This window comes from Lipotes vexillifer, unplaced genomic scaffold (assembly GCF_000442215.2).
Source record: "Lipotes vexillifer unplaced genomic scaffold, Lipotes_vexillifer_v1.1 scaffold2, whole genome shotgun sequence".
Classification (NCBI taxonomy): Eukaryota; Metazoa; Chordata; class Mammalia; order Artiodactyla; family Lipotidae; genus Lipotes; species Lipotes vexillifer.
The window spans coordinates 481,515-498,649 of record NW_006786129.1 but is presented as its reverse complement, the minus strand read 5'-3'; the positions used below and the strand labels follow the sequence as shown (position 1 = coordinate 498,649).

At 39.1% G+C, this 17,135-nt stretch overlaps 1 protein-coding gene across 1 annotated transcript in view; it reads right to left on the bottom strand.

The window, feature by feature from the left end:
• The window catches only part of CD109 (CD109 molecule), a 120,510-nt gene that overhangs the window by 43,757 nt on the left and 59,618 nt on the right, over positions 1 to 17,135 (bottom strand). The window contains exons 15-18 of the mRNA XM_007458403.1: positions 16,110 to 16,262; positions 4,386 to 4,460; positions 3,770 to 3,827; positions 491 to 620 (exon numbers count right to left, since the gene is read on the bottom strand). Of these exons, the coding sequence (XP_007458465.1) occupies positions 491 to 620; positions 3,770 to 3,827; positions 4,386 to 4,460; positions 16,110 to 16,262 (416 nt within the window). The remainder of the gene's footprint in view (positions 1 to 490; positions 621 to 3,769; positions 3,828 to 4,385; positions 4,461 to 16,109; positions 16,263 to 17,135) is intronic.

The window sequence follows — 17,135 nt, the reverse complement described above, 5'->3', positions numbered from 1 at the left end:
GTTGACTCATGATATGTATAGATTTCATGATTTACGTGCTCAGTCATCACGCCAGGTAGCACAGAGTTTGTCAGCTAAGCTGAATTCCTTTCAACATCCAAACCCCTTATTCCTGTGGCTCACAGGGATGTTTTATGAGGAGCCACAAGGCAGGGGGAATAATCATGAGCGCTTCCCATCCCAAGGCAACAAAGGAATTCTCAGCAATCTTTCCCCAATGAGAACCACAAGACTTCAGGGAAGTTAAAATCACCATTCATTAGAAAAAGGCCAGTCTTCTCCATGATGGTACTCTCACTGCCACAATTCACAGGCAGATTTATTAAGTACTATATTTAAATACAATAAATATCGTTCTAAAAAAAACTCTAGGTCCATTTAGTTCTTTACCACTCTATGTTTGTACTTAAGCATCAGAAACAGGGCAAAACTTACTTAAAACTAAAGCCAAACAAAATATATATGGGCAAACAACTTTATAAACTTTTACCCCATGCTGGTGTCTAGCCAAATCCAAGTCTCTGGAAAATGCTTTCTGACACGTGGACTGCTACCCAAAGAAAAGTCATGAAAATCTACCAAGTATCCTTCATTTTCCTCCAAAAACACTATACGGTCATCTAAAAATAAACACAGACAACTGTTAGGAAAAAGTCACTGTAGACAATGTTCATAAACCCAGTCCACAGAATCACAGCACCTCTCAGCTGACAGGGCCTTTAGAGTTTGTCTTGTCCAATCTTCTCATTTTACAGAGGCACCTGAGACCCACAGAAGTCACGTGACTTACCCTAGTCATGTGGCCACTATGACAGAGCCAGAAAAAAAAAAAGTTTGATGGCCCTACAACCAATAGCTGAAAAACTATTTATACTTCAGCTGCTAAAAAATAACTGAAATCACATTTTTAAAGTTATCTCCAATTCTGCTACTCTCTTCTTAGATCCCTAGTGCTGATTGCCTTTGGCTACACCATCCACAAGACGCTAAACTCATCCAGTTTATTAGCTTCTTTGTTATAAAAGAGGCAGGCTGACATATAGACATACCTATCTCTATTCTTTCAACTTTTCTTTCAAACTAAAGTGTAAAAAGAATTATACTGTAGAAGGTACCAAAGATAGCAAGATGAATGTGATGAGCTCCACCCATTGTCTATAGAGGAGGCGGACAAATACATGCTAAGAGCGATAGCGCACACAGGCCAAATGTCCACCATGCAGAGAACGGGTGATTTTACAGCCTCTGCACAGTGGACAGGGTACGGTTAGAGGAGAAAACCCATTCTGCGCTGTCTTCTGCATTCCATTTCCTTACGACTCCAGATAAAGATAGAGTATCTCGGGGCTTCCCTGGTGGCGCAGTGGTTGAGAGTCCGCGGCTGGGCCCGTGAGCCATGGCCGCTGAGCCTGCGCGTCCAGAGCCTGTGCTCCGCAACGGGAGGGGCCGCAGCGGTGAGAGGCCCGCGTACCGCAAAAAAAAAAAAAAAAAAGATGGAGTATCTCATACAAGAGAAAAAAAATAAGCTAAGTACAAAAGCATGTCCGGAATATGACAATGTGTATTAGGGCAGAGCGGACTAAAATGAGAACAGAACAAATGCTTGGGTTCAGATTTTAAAATATCAGTTATCCCACGCTGAAGGATTTGGACTTGATCGTTTAAGTAATGATGGCCTACTGAAGGTTTTGAAACAAGTTAGAAGCACGATCTAACCCATGTTTTATAATGGTAACTCTGGTCTCAGTGTGAACAGTGGTTTAGAGCTGGGGGAATGAGGCAGGAGAAACAGGGGGCTCCTGTGGCACCCAAGGAGGCATGCTGATGAGCGAGAGGAGAGAAAGCACAGCCTTGAGAAACGACCCTGCTCTGCCTCTCAGCTGGATGACCTCTGTGTGCACCCACGGCAGGCTGTACCTCAGCATACTCCTCTGTGTGCTGGCTTGACCCACTAGACCAAGCTGGAATCTCCATTGCCTCCTACATGTCAGGCATGCAATTAATATCATCTACTGAATAATGAATGAACAAACTGGATCTGAGGGATGAGACAATAGGTAATTGCAGACTTGTGAGTGCCAAACATGTGCTACGCATTTTACATCCTTTTGGTTGTAACCTCCTAACAACCCTGTAATATAGGTAATATTATTCTTCCTATAATTCAGAGAGAAACCTGAGGTTTAGGGAACTTAATGAATTTTCTGAGGATCATAAAGCCAGAATTCAAAGTCAGAAGTATTTAATGGCAAGTTCCTTTCTTAACCACTCTGCTGTTCCACATCTGACAGAGAGAGGAAAGAATTAAGGATGAGTTCCAGGTTTCTGATGCAGACATGTGGGTAGATGATAATTTCATTAACAGATATGTGGAATCATATCAACTCAAGAGCTCATATATCAGTCAAATCATATTAGGGAAAAGTGATGGTTTGTGACATATCAAAGTTAAGGTTATTTTGGGGGCATCAGGGTGCAGAAACAGGGGTAGAATAAACAGGGTGTTCCAGAGTTGAGTTTAATGGGAAAGGTGTCATGCAAGGACAAGGGACTAGGGAAGAATTCAATCACTTGAAGGTTTCTAGCAACATAATATGCTAGTAAGAGTATCAGGCTTCTTCTGTTACAGTGAAAAGGTAGAAGGGTCTCAGAAAAGGTAAAGAATACAATAAGTATTACTAACAACAACAGAATGAGTATTACAGTGTGCACCAGGATTCGATAAGTAAACATCAACAAAGATAGGTAAAAGCTGAGACTGACAGAGAGAGAATGGAAAAGCATAGATTGGTCTGGAAGGCTGCCTAGGATAGATGATTATATGAAGAAAGCTAAATGTGCCATGTGTCTTTAATACATAGAGATCATAATGACTTCATAAAATCTTTAAGACTATAAAATTATTCTTATAACTTCAGGACAGAGGGTCAGGTGTCCTGTGGTGTCAATAAACAACCCAAAGCTGGAGAGACTGGGGCTTAGTGTGGACTAACTGGGAATATGTGACAGAAACGGGGAATTCATGGATAGAAACTATGATAGTTCTGTGGCCTTTCAAGATGATTTCGTATGATTTTACCTGAAAGAAAAGAGAACAACTTCTAGAATTACTCATTCTCAGTTATACATTTCCTTCAGTCAAAATGTTTTATGACTTCTTCCTAAAAGCACACTTCTTTTAATTAGTTGGGTGGTCAACTCTATTTAGCAATCCAGGGAACTAGGATGTACAGATGTGACTCTGCCCGCAAAGAACTCAGATTGAGGAGACAAGTGCGTGCGTGCGTACGTGCGTGTGTATGTGTGTGTGTGTGTGTGTGTGTGTGTGTGTGTGTGTGTATTGACAGCACACTTTATGACGCCTGGGCTATTTTCTAGGTGAACAATAAAAAGCTAGAGAACAAAAATGTTTCAAAAATACGTTGCCCCTTTTAACTGATTCCAAAATAACACCACAGTTTACAACACAAATTGGGGGCATAAGATCTTCCAATATGTCCAGAAATATAACTATGTCAAAAAATTACAGAGAGCAAATGGAAAGCATTCATTACAAAGATCTAGACAGGAGGTGAAAAACACTCCATGTCATGGTCCAGATGTACTTTCAAGTACATTAAACTGCAAACACTGTAGGATACGAGAAGAGAAAATGAAAATTACAATATTCATGTTCAGCCAGAAAGTATTCATACTTACATAAGTAACTATAAACACTTCAGATGAAAGACTTAATTACTTTAAAAGCACTTTGCCAGATTTCACTTACAAACATCAATGAAATTCTTCACAAGGTTTGCATCTGTCAACACCCAGAGGCCACACTCCTAGAAAGAATAATTTTAATTTTCTTTTAAAACACAAGTTTAAATGTCCTCTAAGTTGTCAGACTCCCATACTCCTAACTCACCCTTGCTCATTCGTTTTTGTGTAGCATGTGAAAGTAGTTCCCTTTTCTTTTTAACTCCTGCTCATTTTTGAGAGTTTAGGTACATACATGAGTATACATTCTCTCTCTCATACCCAGACACAGACATACACACACACACACACACACACACACACACACACACACACACTCTCTCTCTCTCACATGAAGAAAGAGACATTTCAAGGTCAAGTAAAGTGATATAAAAGAAAGAAATTATAATGACAAATTCCATTATTTCTCTAATGGTGAATTTATTCATTTGCTTTTAAAACTAGAAGGATGACTATCTTTCCATTTCAAATTACATTTATATAACACACTTAATAAAAGGTTAAATTAAATAAATTTAATAAGAGGCTAACATTTCAAAATTTAGATAATTAATTCTGAAATTAACTTTGCAGCAGTAAAATATATTAATATCTTTTCAAATTATATAGCAAACTAAACATACCTGAAAGACTGCAAAAGAATTCATGAACATGCCTAAAGAATATCCTGTGTTATAAAGTTCCAGTTCATGGACCACCTAAGGAAAGATAAAATATACGGAATGAATGCATTCATATCAACCTGTTCTGCCCTCTCAACAGTTCTGATATATACCTTAGATAAGAGACAGCCCATATGCTTATCAAATTTGAAAATGACACAAATGGAAGAATAATGAATATGTAAATGCCATGATCGTAATTCAATCAGCCAAAATTACACTTCTTTTTTAAACTTATTTTTATTCTGTTCAGCAATCCAGAATGCCTAAGAAGTGTGGCCTTGTTGACAAGACCAACACGTAGAGATCAGCGTTAAAAATGACTCATACTTTTGACAAAGATAAATGGGTTCAATTGGATAGCTAACATAAGTTCTAAAAAACTGTCAGTTAGGGACTTCGCTAGTGGCAGAGTGGTTAAGAATCCACCTGCCAATGCAGGGGACACAGGTTCGAGCCTTGGTCCAGGAAGATCCCACATGCCATGGAGCACCTAAGCCCGTGTGCCACAGCTACTGAGCCTGAACTCTAGAGCCCAAGAGCCACAACTACTGAGCCCGCATGCCACAACTACTGAAGCCCGCACACCTAGAGCCCATGCTCCCCCACAAGAGAAGTCACTGCAATGAGAAGTCCACGCACCACAACGAAGAGTAGCACCCGCTCGCTGCAACTAGAGGAACCCCGCACACAGCAACGAAGACCCAATGCAGCCAAAAATAAATAAATAAATTTATTTTTTTTAAGTCAGTTAACTAAATTCTTTAAAATAACACAAAGAGACAACTCACAAAAGAGGAAACACAAATTATGAATAAGCAGAAAAATATTCAACCTTATTGATAATCAAAGTGATGCAAATTACATCAATGAGATAGCTCTTCAATAACGAGATATTTGCATGTATCTGATTAGCAATGCTACTTTTCAAGAACAGTACTCATTGCTATCAAGAGTGAGTAAAATAGGCTAAAAGAGTAAGTAAAATTGGTACATATAAACACAGAATTAGAATATGACCCAGCAATTCCAATCCTCCATATATACCCAAAAGAACTGAAAATAGGGACTCAAAGAGATATCTGTACACCAGTGTTCACTGCAGCATTAGTTACAATAGCCAAAAGGTAGAAACAACCTAAGCATCATCAATAGAAGAATAAACAAACAAAATGTGGCATATATACACAATGGAATATCATTCAGCCATAAGAAGAAGTAAAGTTCTGATACATGCCACAACATGGATGCACCTTGAAAACATTGTGCTCAGTGAAATAAGGCAAACACAAAAGGACAAATATTGTATGATTCCACTTATATGAAATACCTAGAATAAGCAAATTCAGAAAATCAGAAGTAGATTAGAGGTTACCAGGGTTGCTAATGGAAGAGGGTAATGGAAAGTTATTGCTTCATGGTCACAGAGTCTCTGTTTACAGTGATGAAAGTTTTGGAAATAGACAGTTATGATGGTTGTACAATATATGAATGTAATTAATGCCACTGAACTGTATTTCTGCAAATGGTTAAAGAGGCAAATTTTATGTTGTATGTATTTTACTATGGTAAAAAAAAGATATTATACACTTTTTGGTAACTATTTTGATACATTTCCCTTATTTACATTAGCATTAAGACTGACAAACTAAGACAAAGACAGGGAAAAAATTACTAAAGGTTCTAAGTGTAAGTTTAAAAACACACCAAGTTATACTAACAAACGTAAGGTAGATAGCCAGTGGGAAGCAGCCGCATGGCACAGGGAAACTGGCTCGGTTCTTTGTGGCTGTCTGGAGGGGTGGGATAGGGAGGGTGGGAGGGAGGGAGACAAAGAGGGAAGAGATATGGGAACATATGTATATGTATAACTGATTCACTCTGTTATAAAGCAGAAACTAACACACCATTGTAAAGCAATTATACCCCAATAAAGATGTTAAAAAAAAAAAAGACACACCAAGTTTAAAATTAAACACCCAAACCACTGCTTCTGCTATACTAACAACACCACTGCTACATCCATGTTAAGTAAACATGCTGCTAGAACAGGTACCAAGAAGAAAACAATGGAATGAGAAAACAGAAAATTTCATAATATCTCATCAAGCTAGCCAATATAGTTAGTTCAACTATAGACAACGGAGCCAGAGCCAGATAGGATGAAGAGAAAAGGTTTTCGTTCCATAACTCCAACTCTGCCACAGAACACCACTATGTGCAAGATGTCCTTCTGCTGACACTCAGGTGCAAATCTATGGAATTATCTAGGAAGAAGCATCTCTTGCATAAAGAAGTCCTCCTTTTCTCACTGGCTCAGTGAAAGGCACTGTCAAAGCTGCAGCAAGGGAAGTCTGGTATCTGAAAATTAGTCCTGCAAGATCTAGGACACTTAAACTATTCCAAGGCATTCAAGAGTCTCCGGGCATCACCTATAAATTTAACAAGAATGAAAGAAACCAAAACAGTCTATTATCATAGGCTCTTGACTCCCTCCTCCAGAGCCAACTCTGGAGAAACAATAAAAGCAAGCAAGAAACTTGGATGAGTAGAACAAGAAAGCCTGCAGCAGAGGGAAGGGTATCTCGATTTGGAGTGCTGGAGGAAGCAGATGGCAGAAAGCTGCTACAAATAGCAGTCAGATGACGGTTGGAGGGAGGTTTTTAAATTCTGCTCATGCTTCTCATCAGAAGGTAGCCTCAGGACAATCATTCCTTGCAATTTCACTGCCAAAACCAGCAGCCAGCAGGCAGGCAGTGTGGCCAGGATAATACCAAGTGAGCACCTCTGCCCTTCTGGTGTGAGAGGGCGAGGAAACATGAACAGACCCCTGGCCTTCAAGCACTCCTCACTCTTCCTCCTCTACTCCTCCAAACCCTCAGGGCTGGGGTCATCACCTCAGGAGACCGTGGCTTCCTGGGCTGCTTTTCCCTAAGAGCTTAAAAGTGAACCACTGAGTGGAAGGGGACAGCACACTGGGAGGATCAAGAGTAGTTCTCGAGTCCCTGAAGCTCAACCTCTCGCCTTTCTTTAAACTCACAAGACATACACAGATTGGAGCCTGGTGTTCAGCCTTCCCCAACAGACATTATCAGAGTAGCAGCCAAATCAACTAGCTATCTGAATATAATTTCCATAAAAGACATCCAACTGGACAACATACAACGTGTGAAGCAGAATACTGAAAAGTCAGCTCAAGAATTTAAAATAAACATAGTAAATATAGGTAAGGTAAAATATTAGCAATATAAAACAAGAAAAAATATAAGAACTAAATGAAAATAATATACATTAAAAGTATAACAGCTGATATAAACGTAGGATATCCATCAAAGTAGGATAGATACAGCTGATGAATAATCAGTGAGCAGAAAGAGTCAATTGAGGAACTCTCCCAAAGAAATAAATAAAAGACAAAAGAGACAAAAAACATAAAACAAAAAGCTAAGAGAGGGGCTTCCCTGGTGGTGCAGTGGTTGAGAGTCCGCCTGCCGATGCAGGGGACACGGGTTCGTGCCCCGGTCCGGGAGGATCCCACATGCCGCGGAGCGGCTGGGCCCGTGAGCCATGGCCGCTGACCCTGCGTGTCCGGAGCCTGTGCTCCATGGCGGGAGAGGCCACGGCAGTGAGCAGCCCGCATACCGCAAAAAAAAAAAAAAAAAACAAAGCTAAGAGATATGGAGAAAAAAAGTAGAAGTGCCAATCTCTGAAAAGGAGAAGAAATGGAGAGAAAAGAACTATAGGAAGAAATAATGGATGTAAATTTCCAGAATCAAAAAATGAAGGGAGAGTATATATTGAAAGCGCAATTCATCATGACAAAGAACAAAAATTCTGTACAACAGCAACATGATCTGGGCAGGGTTGGGGAAGGAGGTGCAGACAGGGAGACACAAAAAGAATGCATAAGAATATGAGAGCATACTAAAATGCTTGCCTTCTCAGATGAAGATACAAATATTGATAATCTTAAGAAATCAATAAGGATAAATAAATATAAGCACAATTCATGAGTCAAGGGCATCTATCATGGAAATAAAAATAGAATGTGTAACTTCCAAAACCACAGAAAGAATAAAAAGAAACAAAAAGGAAGTAGTCTAACTTTTAAAATATGAAATAAAAAAGCAGAAATAAGTCTTAATTAGAGCAAGGACTGATTTGTAAATGGGTTAAATAAGCTTATTAAAAGACACTATCAGATTCGATTAAAAAAACAAAAGCAAAATATAATAATATGCTATCTAAAAGATATTGGTAAAACAAAAACTTACAAAAGGTTGAAAATAAAAAGATGGAAAAATATACCAGCCAAGTATATTTGAATCAAAAGAAAGCTGGGATAGCAATCTTAATATCTGACAAAATTTAATGTAAACGTACAGCAAGATATAGAGACAGAGACAAAGAGAGCACGTGTGTGTGTGTATTTGTGTGTGTACACATATATATGGAAGGAAAAATGAAATAATATATTTATTAAGATATTTAGCAAGCTGTAAAATGAAAGATGCTATATTCAGTTAAATCAAATGCAAAATGCTACAGACTTTTTAGAATATAATGTGAATTTAAGTGAAGGCAAGAGAAAACAAGTGAACAATTGGTTTTAAAGGAGTTTTTTTTAAAAAGGAATGAGAAAAATTTGCTGCATAGACTGAAGAAAAATGTATAATTTTTCTCAAATGGATTGATTTTACAACAAGATGACAAAATTAGGCTATACATATATATCTTTCTTCCTGATGTGTTCTTAATCACTGTAGTTAATCAATCAGTGGATGTGGGTTATACAGTCTAGATTTCACTGACAAGTACATATAAAGAACTTACAGAGATTGGTTAAAAATGGCAGAGTAGAAGGACGTGCGCTCATCCCCTCTTGTAAGAGCACCAGAATCACAAGTAACTGCTGAACAATCATTGACAGGAAGACACTGGAACTCACCAAGAAAGATACCCCACATCCAAAGACAGAGGAGAAGCCAAAATGAGACGGTAGGAGGGGCGCAATCACAATAAAATCAAATCCCATAACTGCTGGGTGGGTGACTCACAAACTGGAGAACAATTATATCACAGAAGTCCATCCACTGGAGTGAAGGTTCTGAGCCACGCATTGGGCTTTGCAACCTGGGGATCCGGCAATGGGAGGAGGAATTCCCAGAGAATCAGACTTTGAAGGCTAGCGGGATTTGACTGCAGGACTTCAACAGGACTGGGGGAAACAGAGACTCCACTCCTGGTGGGCACACACAAAGTAGTTTGCACATCAGGACCCAGGAGGAGGGAACAGTGACCCCATAGGAGACTGAATGAGACCTACCTGCAAATGTTGGAGGGTCTCCTGCAAAGGTCGGGGGTGGCTGTGGCTCACCGTGGGGACAAGGACACTGGCAGCAGAAGTTCTGGGAAGTACTCCTTGGCAAGAGTCCTCCCAGAGACCACCATTAACCCCACCAAAGAGCCTGTAGCCTCCAGTGCTGGGTCACCCTGACCAAACAACCAATGGGGAGGAAACTCAGCCCCACCCATCAGCAGACAAGCGGGTTAAAGTTTTATTGAGCTCTGCCCAACAGAGCAACACCAAGCTCTAGCTACCACCAGACCCTCCTATCAGGAAGCTGGCACAACCCTCTTAGATAGCCTCATCCTCCAGACGGCAGACAGCAGAAGCAAGAAGAACTACAATCTTGCAGCCTGTCAGGAGGAGCTACAGTCCTGCAGCCTGTGGAATGAAAACCATATTCACAGAAAGACAGACAAAATGAAAAGAAAGAGGACTGTGTACCAGATGAAGGAACAAGATAAAACCCCAGAAAAACAACTAAATGAAGTGGAGATAGGCAACCTTAAGAAAAAATTCAGAATAATGATAGTGAAGATGATCCAGGATCTCAGAAAAAGAATGGAGGCAAAGACTGAGAAGATGCAAGAAATGTTTACCAAAGACCTAGAAGAATTAAAGAACAAACACCTAGAAGAATTAAAGAACAAACAAACAGAGATGAACAATACAATAACTGAATTGAAAAATGCACTAGAAGGAAGCAATACCAGAATAACTGCAGCAGAAGAACAGATAAGTGACCTGGAAGACAGAACAGTGGAAATCATTGGGGCAGAACAGAATAAAGAAAAAAGTATGAAAAGAAATGAAAACAGCCTAAGAGACTTCTGGGACAACATTAGACCCACCAACATTCACGTTATACGGGTCCCAGAAGGAGAAGAGAGAGAGAAAGGACCCAAGAAAATATTTGAAGAGATTATAGTCAAAAACTTCCCTAACATGGGAAAGGAAATAGCCACCCAAGTCGAGGAAGTGCAGAGAGTCCCAGGCAGGGTAAACCCAAGAAGAAACATGCCAAGACACAGGGTAATCAAACTGACAAAAACCAAAGACAAAGAAAAGTTATTAAAAGCAACAAGGGAAAAATGACAAATAACATACAAGAGAACTCCCATAAGGTTAACAGCTTATTTCTCAACAGAAACTCTACAAGCCAGAAGGGAGTGGCATGATATATTTAAAGTGATGAAAGGGAAGAACCTACAACCAAGACTACTCTACCCAGCAAGGATCTCAGATTCAACAGAGAAATCAAGCTTTACAGACAAGCAAAAGCTAAGAGAATTCAGCACCACCAAACCAGCTCAACAAATGCTAAAGGAACAACAAATGCTAAAGGAACTTCTCTAAGTGGGGAACACAAGAGAAGAAAAGGACCTACAAAAACAAACCCAAAACAATTAAGAAAATGGTAATAGGAACATACATATCAATAATTACCTCAAATGTGAATGGATTACATGTTCCAACCAAAAGACACAGGCTCCTAAATGGATACAAAAACAAGACCCTTATATATGCTGTATACAAGCGAACCACTTCAAACCTAGGGACAAATACAGACTGAAAGTGAGGGGATGGAAAAAGATATTCCATGCAAATGGAAATCACAAGAAAGCTGGAGTACCAATATTCATACCAGACAAAATAGACTTTAAAATAAAGAATGTTACAAGAGACAAGGAAGGACATTACAAAATGATCAAGGGAACAATCCAACAAGAAAATATAACAATTATAAATATATATGCGCCCAACATAGGAGCACCTCAATACATAAGACAAATGCTAACAGCTATAAAAGAGGAAATCAACAGTAACACAGGAATAGTGGGGGACTTTAACACCTCACTTACACCAATGGACAGATCATCCAGACAGAAAATTAATAAGGAAACACAAGCTCTAAATGACACAACAGACCAGATAGATTTAGTTGATATTTATAGGACATTCAATCTGAAAACAGCAGATTACATTTTCTTCTCAAGTGCACACAGAACATTCTCCAGGATAGATCACATCTTGGGTCACAAATCAAGCCTCAGTAAATTTAAGAAAATTGAAATCATATAAAGCATCTTTTCCAACCACAACACTATGAGATTAGAAATAAATTACAGGGAAAAAAATGTAAAAAACACAAACACATGAAAGCTAAACAATACGTAACTAAATAAGCAAGAGATCACTGAAGAAATCAAAGAGGAAATTAAAAAATACCTAGAAACAAATAACAATGAAAACACTATGGTCCAAAACCTATGGGAGGCAGCAAAAGCAGTTCTAAGAGGGAAGTCTACAGCAATACAATCCTACCTCAAGAAACAAGAAAAATCTCCAATAAACAATCTAACCTTACACCTAAAGGAACTAGAGAAAGAAGAACAAACAAAACCCAAAGTTAGTAGAAGGAAAGAAATCATAAAGATCAGAGCAGAAGTAAATGAAATAGAAACAAAGAAAACAATAGCAAAGATCAATAACACTAAAAGATTGTTCTTTGAGAAGATAAACAAAATATGTAAACCTTTAGTCAGACTCATCAGAAAAAGAGGGAGAGGATTCAAATCAAAAAATCAGAAACGAAAAAGGAGAAGTTACAACAGACACTGCAGAAATACAAAGCATCCTAAGAGACTACTACAAGCAACTCTATGCCAATAAAATGGACAACCTGGAAGAAATGGACAAATTCTTAGAAAGGTATAACCTTCCAAGACTGAACCAGGAAGAAATAGAAAATATGAACAGACCAATCACAAGTAATGAAATTGACACTGTGATTAAAAATCTTCCAGCAAACAAAAGTCCAAGACCAGATGGCTTCACAGGTGAATTCTATCAAACATTTAGAGAAGAGCTAACACCCATCTTTCTCAAACTCTTCCAAAACTTGCAGAGGAAAAAAACAGAAGAAAAAAAAATTGCAGAGGAAGGAACACTCCCAAACTCGTTATACGAGGCCACCATCACCTTGATACTAAACCAGACAAAGATACCACAAAAAAAGAAAATTACAGACCAATATTGCTGATGAATATAGATGCAAAAATCCTCAACAAAATACTAGGAAACAGAATCCAACAACACTTTAAAAGGATCATACACCATGATCAAGTGGGATTTATCCCAGGGATGCAAGGATTCTTCCATATATGCCAATCAATCAATGTGATACACCATTTCAATTAACAATTGAAAAATAAAAACCATATGATCATCTCAATAGATGCCGAAAAGCTTTTAAGAAAATTCAACACCCATTTATGATAAAAACTCTCCAGGAAGTGGGCAAAGAGGGAAGCTACCTCAACATAATAAAGGCCATATACGACAGACCCACAGCAAACATCATTCTCAATGGTGAAGAACTGAAAGCATTTCATCTAAGATCAGGAACAAGACAAGGATGTCCACTCTCACCACTATTACTCAACATAGTTTTGGAAGTCCTAGCCACGGCAATCAGAGAGGAAAAAGAAATAAAAGGAATCCAAACTGGAAAAGAAGAAGTAAAACTGTCACTGTTTGCAGATGACATGATACTATACATAAAGAATCCTAACGATGCCACCAGAAAACTACTAGAGCCTATCAATGAATCTGGTAAAGTTGCAGCATACAAAATTAATGCACAGAAATCTCTTGCATTCCTATACACTAACAACAAAAGATCAGAAAGAGAAATTAAGGAAACAATCCCATTCACCATTGCAACAAAAAGAATAAAATACCTAGAAATAAACCTACCTGAGGAGGTAAAAGACTTATACTCAGAAAACTATAAGACACTGATGAAAGAAATCAAAGATGACACAAACAGATGGAGAGATACACCATGTTGTTGGATTGGAAGAATAAATATTGTGAAAATGACTATACTACCCAAAGCAATCTACAGATTCGATGCAATCCCTATCAAATTACCAATGGCATTTTTTACAGAACTAGAACAAAAAATCTTAAAATTTGTATGGAGGAACAAAAGACCCCAAATAGCCAAAGCAATCTTGAGGGGAAAAAAATGGAGCTGGATGAATCAGACTTCCTGAGTTCAGACTATACTATAAAGCTACACTAATTAACACAATATGGTACTGGCACAAAAACAGAAATATAGATCGATGGAACAGCATAGAAAAGTCCAGAGATAAACCCACGCACCTATGGTCAACTAATCTATGACAAAGGAGGCAAAGATATACAATGGAGAAAAGACAGTCTCTTCAATAAGTCGTGCTGGGAAAACTGGACAGCTACATGTAAAAGAATGAAATTAGACCACTCCCTGACACCATACACAAAAATATACTCAAAATAGATTAAAGCCCTAAATGTAAGACCAGACACTATAAGACTCTTAGAGGAAAACATAGGAAGAACACTCTTTGACATAAGTCACAGCAAGACCTTTTTTGACCTACCTCCTAGAGTAACAGAAATATAAAATAAACAAATGGGACCTAATGAAACTTAAAAGCTTTTGCACAGCAAAGGAAACTATAAACAAGATGAAAAGACAACCCTCAGAATGGGAGAAAATATTTGCAAATGAATCAACAGACAAAGGATTAATCTCCAAAGTATATAAACAGCTCATGCAGCTCAATATTAAAAAAACAAACAACCCAATCAAAACATGGTCCAAAGATCTAAATAGACATTTCTCCAAACAAGACATACAGATGGCCAAGAAGCACATGAAAAGCTGCTCAACATCACTAATCATTAGAGAAATGCAAATCAAAACTACAATGAGGTATCACCTCACACCAGTTAGAATGGGCATCATCAGAAAATCTACAAACAACAAATGCTGGAGAGGGTGTGGAGAAAAGGGAACCCTCTTGCACAGTTGGTGGGAATGTAAATTGATACAGCCACTATGGAGAACAGTATGGAGGCTCCTAATAAACTGAAAATAGAATTACCATATGACCCAGCAACCCCACTCCTGAGAAAACAGTAATTCAAAAAGACACATGCTGGGAGGGAGACGCAAGAGGGAGGAGATATGGGGACATATGTATACATATAGCTGATTCACTTTGTAATGCAACAGAAACTAACACAACATTGTAAAGAAATTATACTCCAATAAAGATGTTAAAAAAAAAAAGACACATGCACCCCAATGTTCATTGCAGCACTATTTACAATAGTGAGGTCATAGAAGCAACCTAAATGCCCATCGACAGACGAATGGATAAAGAAGTTGTGGTACATATATACAATGGAATATTAGCCACAAAAAGGAATGAAATTGGATTATTTGTAGAGACATGGATGGACCTAGAGACTGTCATACAGAGTTAAGTTAGTCAGAAGGAGAAAAACAAATGTCATATATTAACGCATATACATGGAATCTAGAAAAATGGTACAGATGAACCGGTTTGCAAGGCAGAAATAGAGAGACACAGATGTAGAGAACAAACATGTGGACACCAAGGGGGAAAAGCGGGGGGTTGGGAGGGAGGGATGAATTGGGAGATTAGGATTGACATATATACACTAATATGTATAAAATAGATAACTAATAAGGACCTGCTGTATAAAAATAAAATGAAATTCAAAACAAAAGAGCTTACAAATAAAAATGAAATGACTAAGGAATAGGTGATTAGTTTATATAACACTAGATGTTCATATATTTCTTGGTTTGTAAGTTTTCTGCAGGTTAACACGATTTTTCACTCCCTCAATATACTGCAAATTCCTGATTCAATGGGGACTGTAATTATTTATAACCATTATATTCAACCAAAATAGAAAGCACTCCATAATTACCTAAAGCTCTTTGCAATGTCATTCAGAATTGTGCAAGTCCATCTCCTAGTACTTTCTCAAGAGTCTTCAGTTAAAATACAGTATGACAATGAGGGAAGACTCTAAGTGGCATTTCTCATGTAAGACAGCAAAGACACTTGACCACAACAGCCTCTTTCCAACATTAACAACTGGAATGCAGATCCTTTTCATTCAGAAGCTTTACTGATTACTGACTTATACTTGAAAAGGAACTAATGAAATTTCCTTTAGATACCTGAAGTAACACAAAGTTTCTTTTTTTTTTTTTTTTCAGTATGCGGGCCTCTCACTGCCGTGGCCTCTCCCATTGCGGAGCACAGGCTCCAGACGCGCAGGCTCAGTGGCCATGGCTCACGGGCCCAGCCACTCCGCGGCATGTGGGATCTTCCCGGACCGGGGCACGAACCCGTGTCCCCTGCATCGGTAGGCAGACTCTCAACCACCGCGCCACCAGGGAAGCCCCCACTTTTTTTCTCTTTTAATGTGTATTTTTGTAATGAAAAAATAGCTAAACTCACATTTTCCATTGTAATATCATTTGAGACATTCATCAGATTCACACTTTTGTCGACAGCTACAATCCCAACTATTGAGTCTGGCTGCGTCACAGAGATCATAAGAGAGACTCTCTCAGATGGTCCAGCGTTGGCTTTACTCCAAAATAGCTGTATCTAAGAAAGGGAGAAAACAGGATTGATACATTACACTTTTTCAAAGCATTTCTTACATCTTACCAATAGCAGATCAATGACAAAATCTAGCAAAGATTCTACATTTGCCTTGGCCCCGGGGACCATTCTAAAACCATACACAAGCCTTCTCCAGGGAAAGGAGTAAAAAGAAACCTCAGCCCCACAGTGTTTGCCAGTCACGGAACCTCTCACTGTGGCATAAATCAGAGTTTTCCTTCACTCCTCTACCCTTTCTCTACCTCCCACCCCACAGCCGCCAGCCAGTGCTGAAGAGAAGACACTGTCTGGCATACGTGAAGAGGGCCAGTATCCAAGAGGCCGGACAGGTAAGAGGAAAGAAACTGCCAGTGCCTGCACAGGCCTCCTGGACTCAGAAGTGAGTGCGTGCAAGTAAGAGCCCCGGGGACTCCCAGAACTGGCTGGGCTGGGCAAGGGTGTCTTTCCCCAGGTCGAGGCCATCAGACCGACACCAGTCAGGCCCCATGCTCTGTGCCTCCGTGGCTGCCTGAACTTCCTCTCTTATTACACTCAGCAAAGCACAGTCCTATCGGTACTTCTTAAAGAGCAACCATCCTTTCATCCCGGCTGAATCCAGTGGCTTGGTTATAAGGCCTCTTCCTACTAGGAATGTTCATCTTGCCCAGCTCTGTTTCAACAATCCCTCGCCCCAGTGACTGTACCACCTGATCAAGATGGCCTTCATGTCCCCCTCAGCTTGCCTGAACTTTAGAAACAGGCTTCTTCCTGACACTAAGCACCTAATTTCCCTTTCCTTAAAAAATCTGCAATTGTTAATGTTTTCTCTGTCCCTTTGAGATGTGAATCCTCTTCCTGCTTCCTGCCAATTTTACC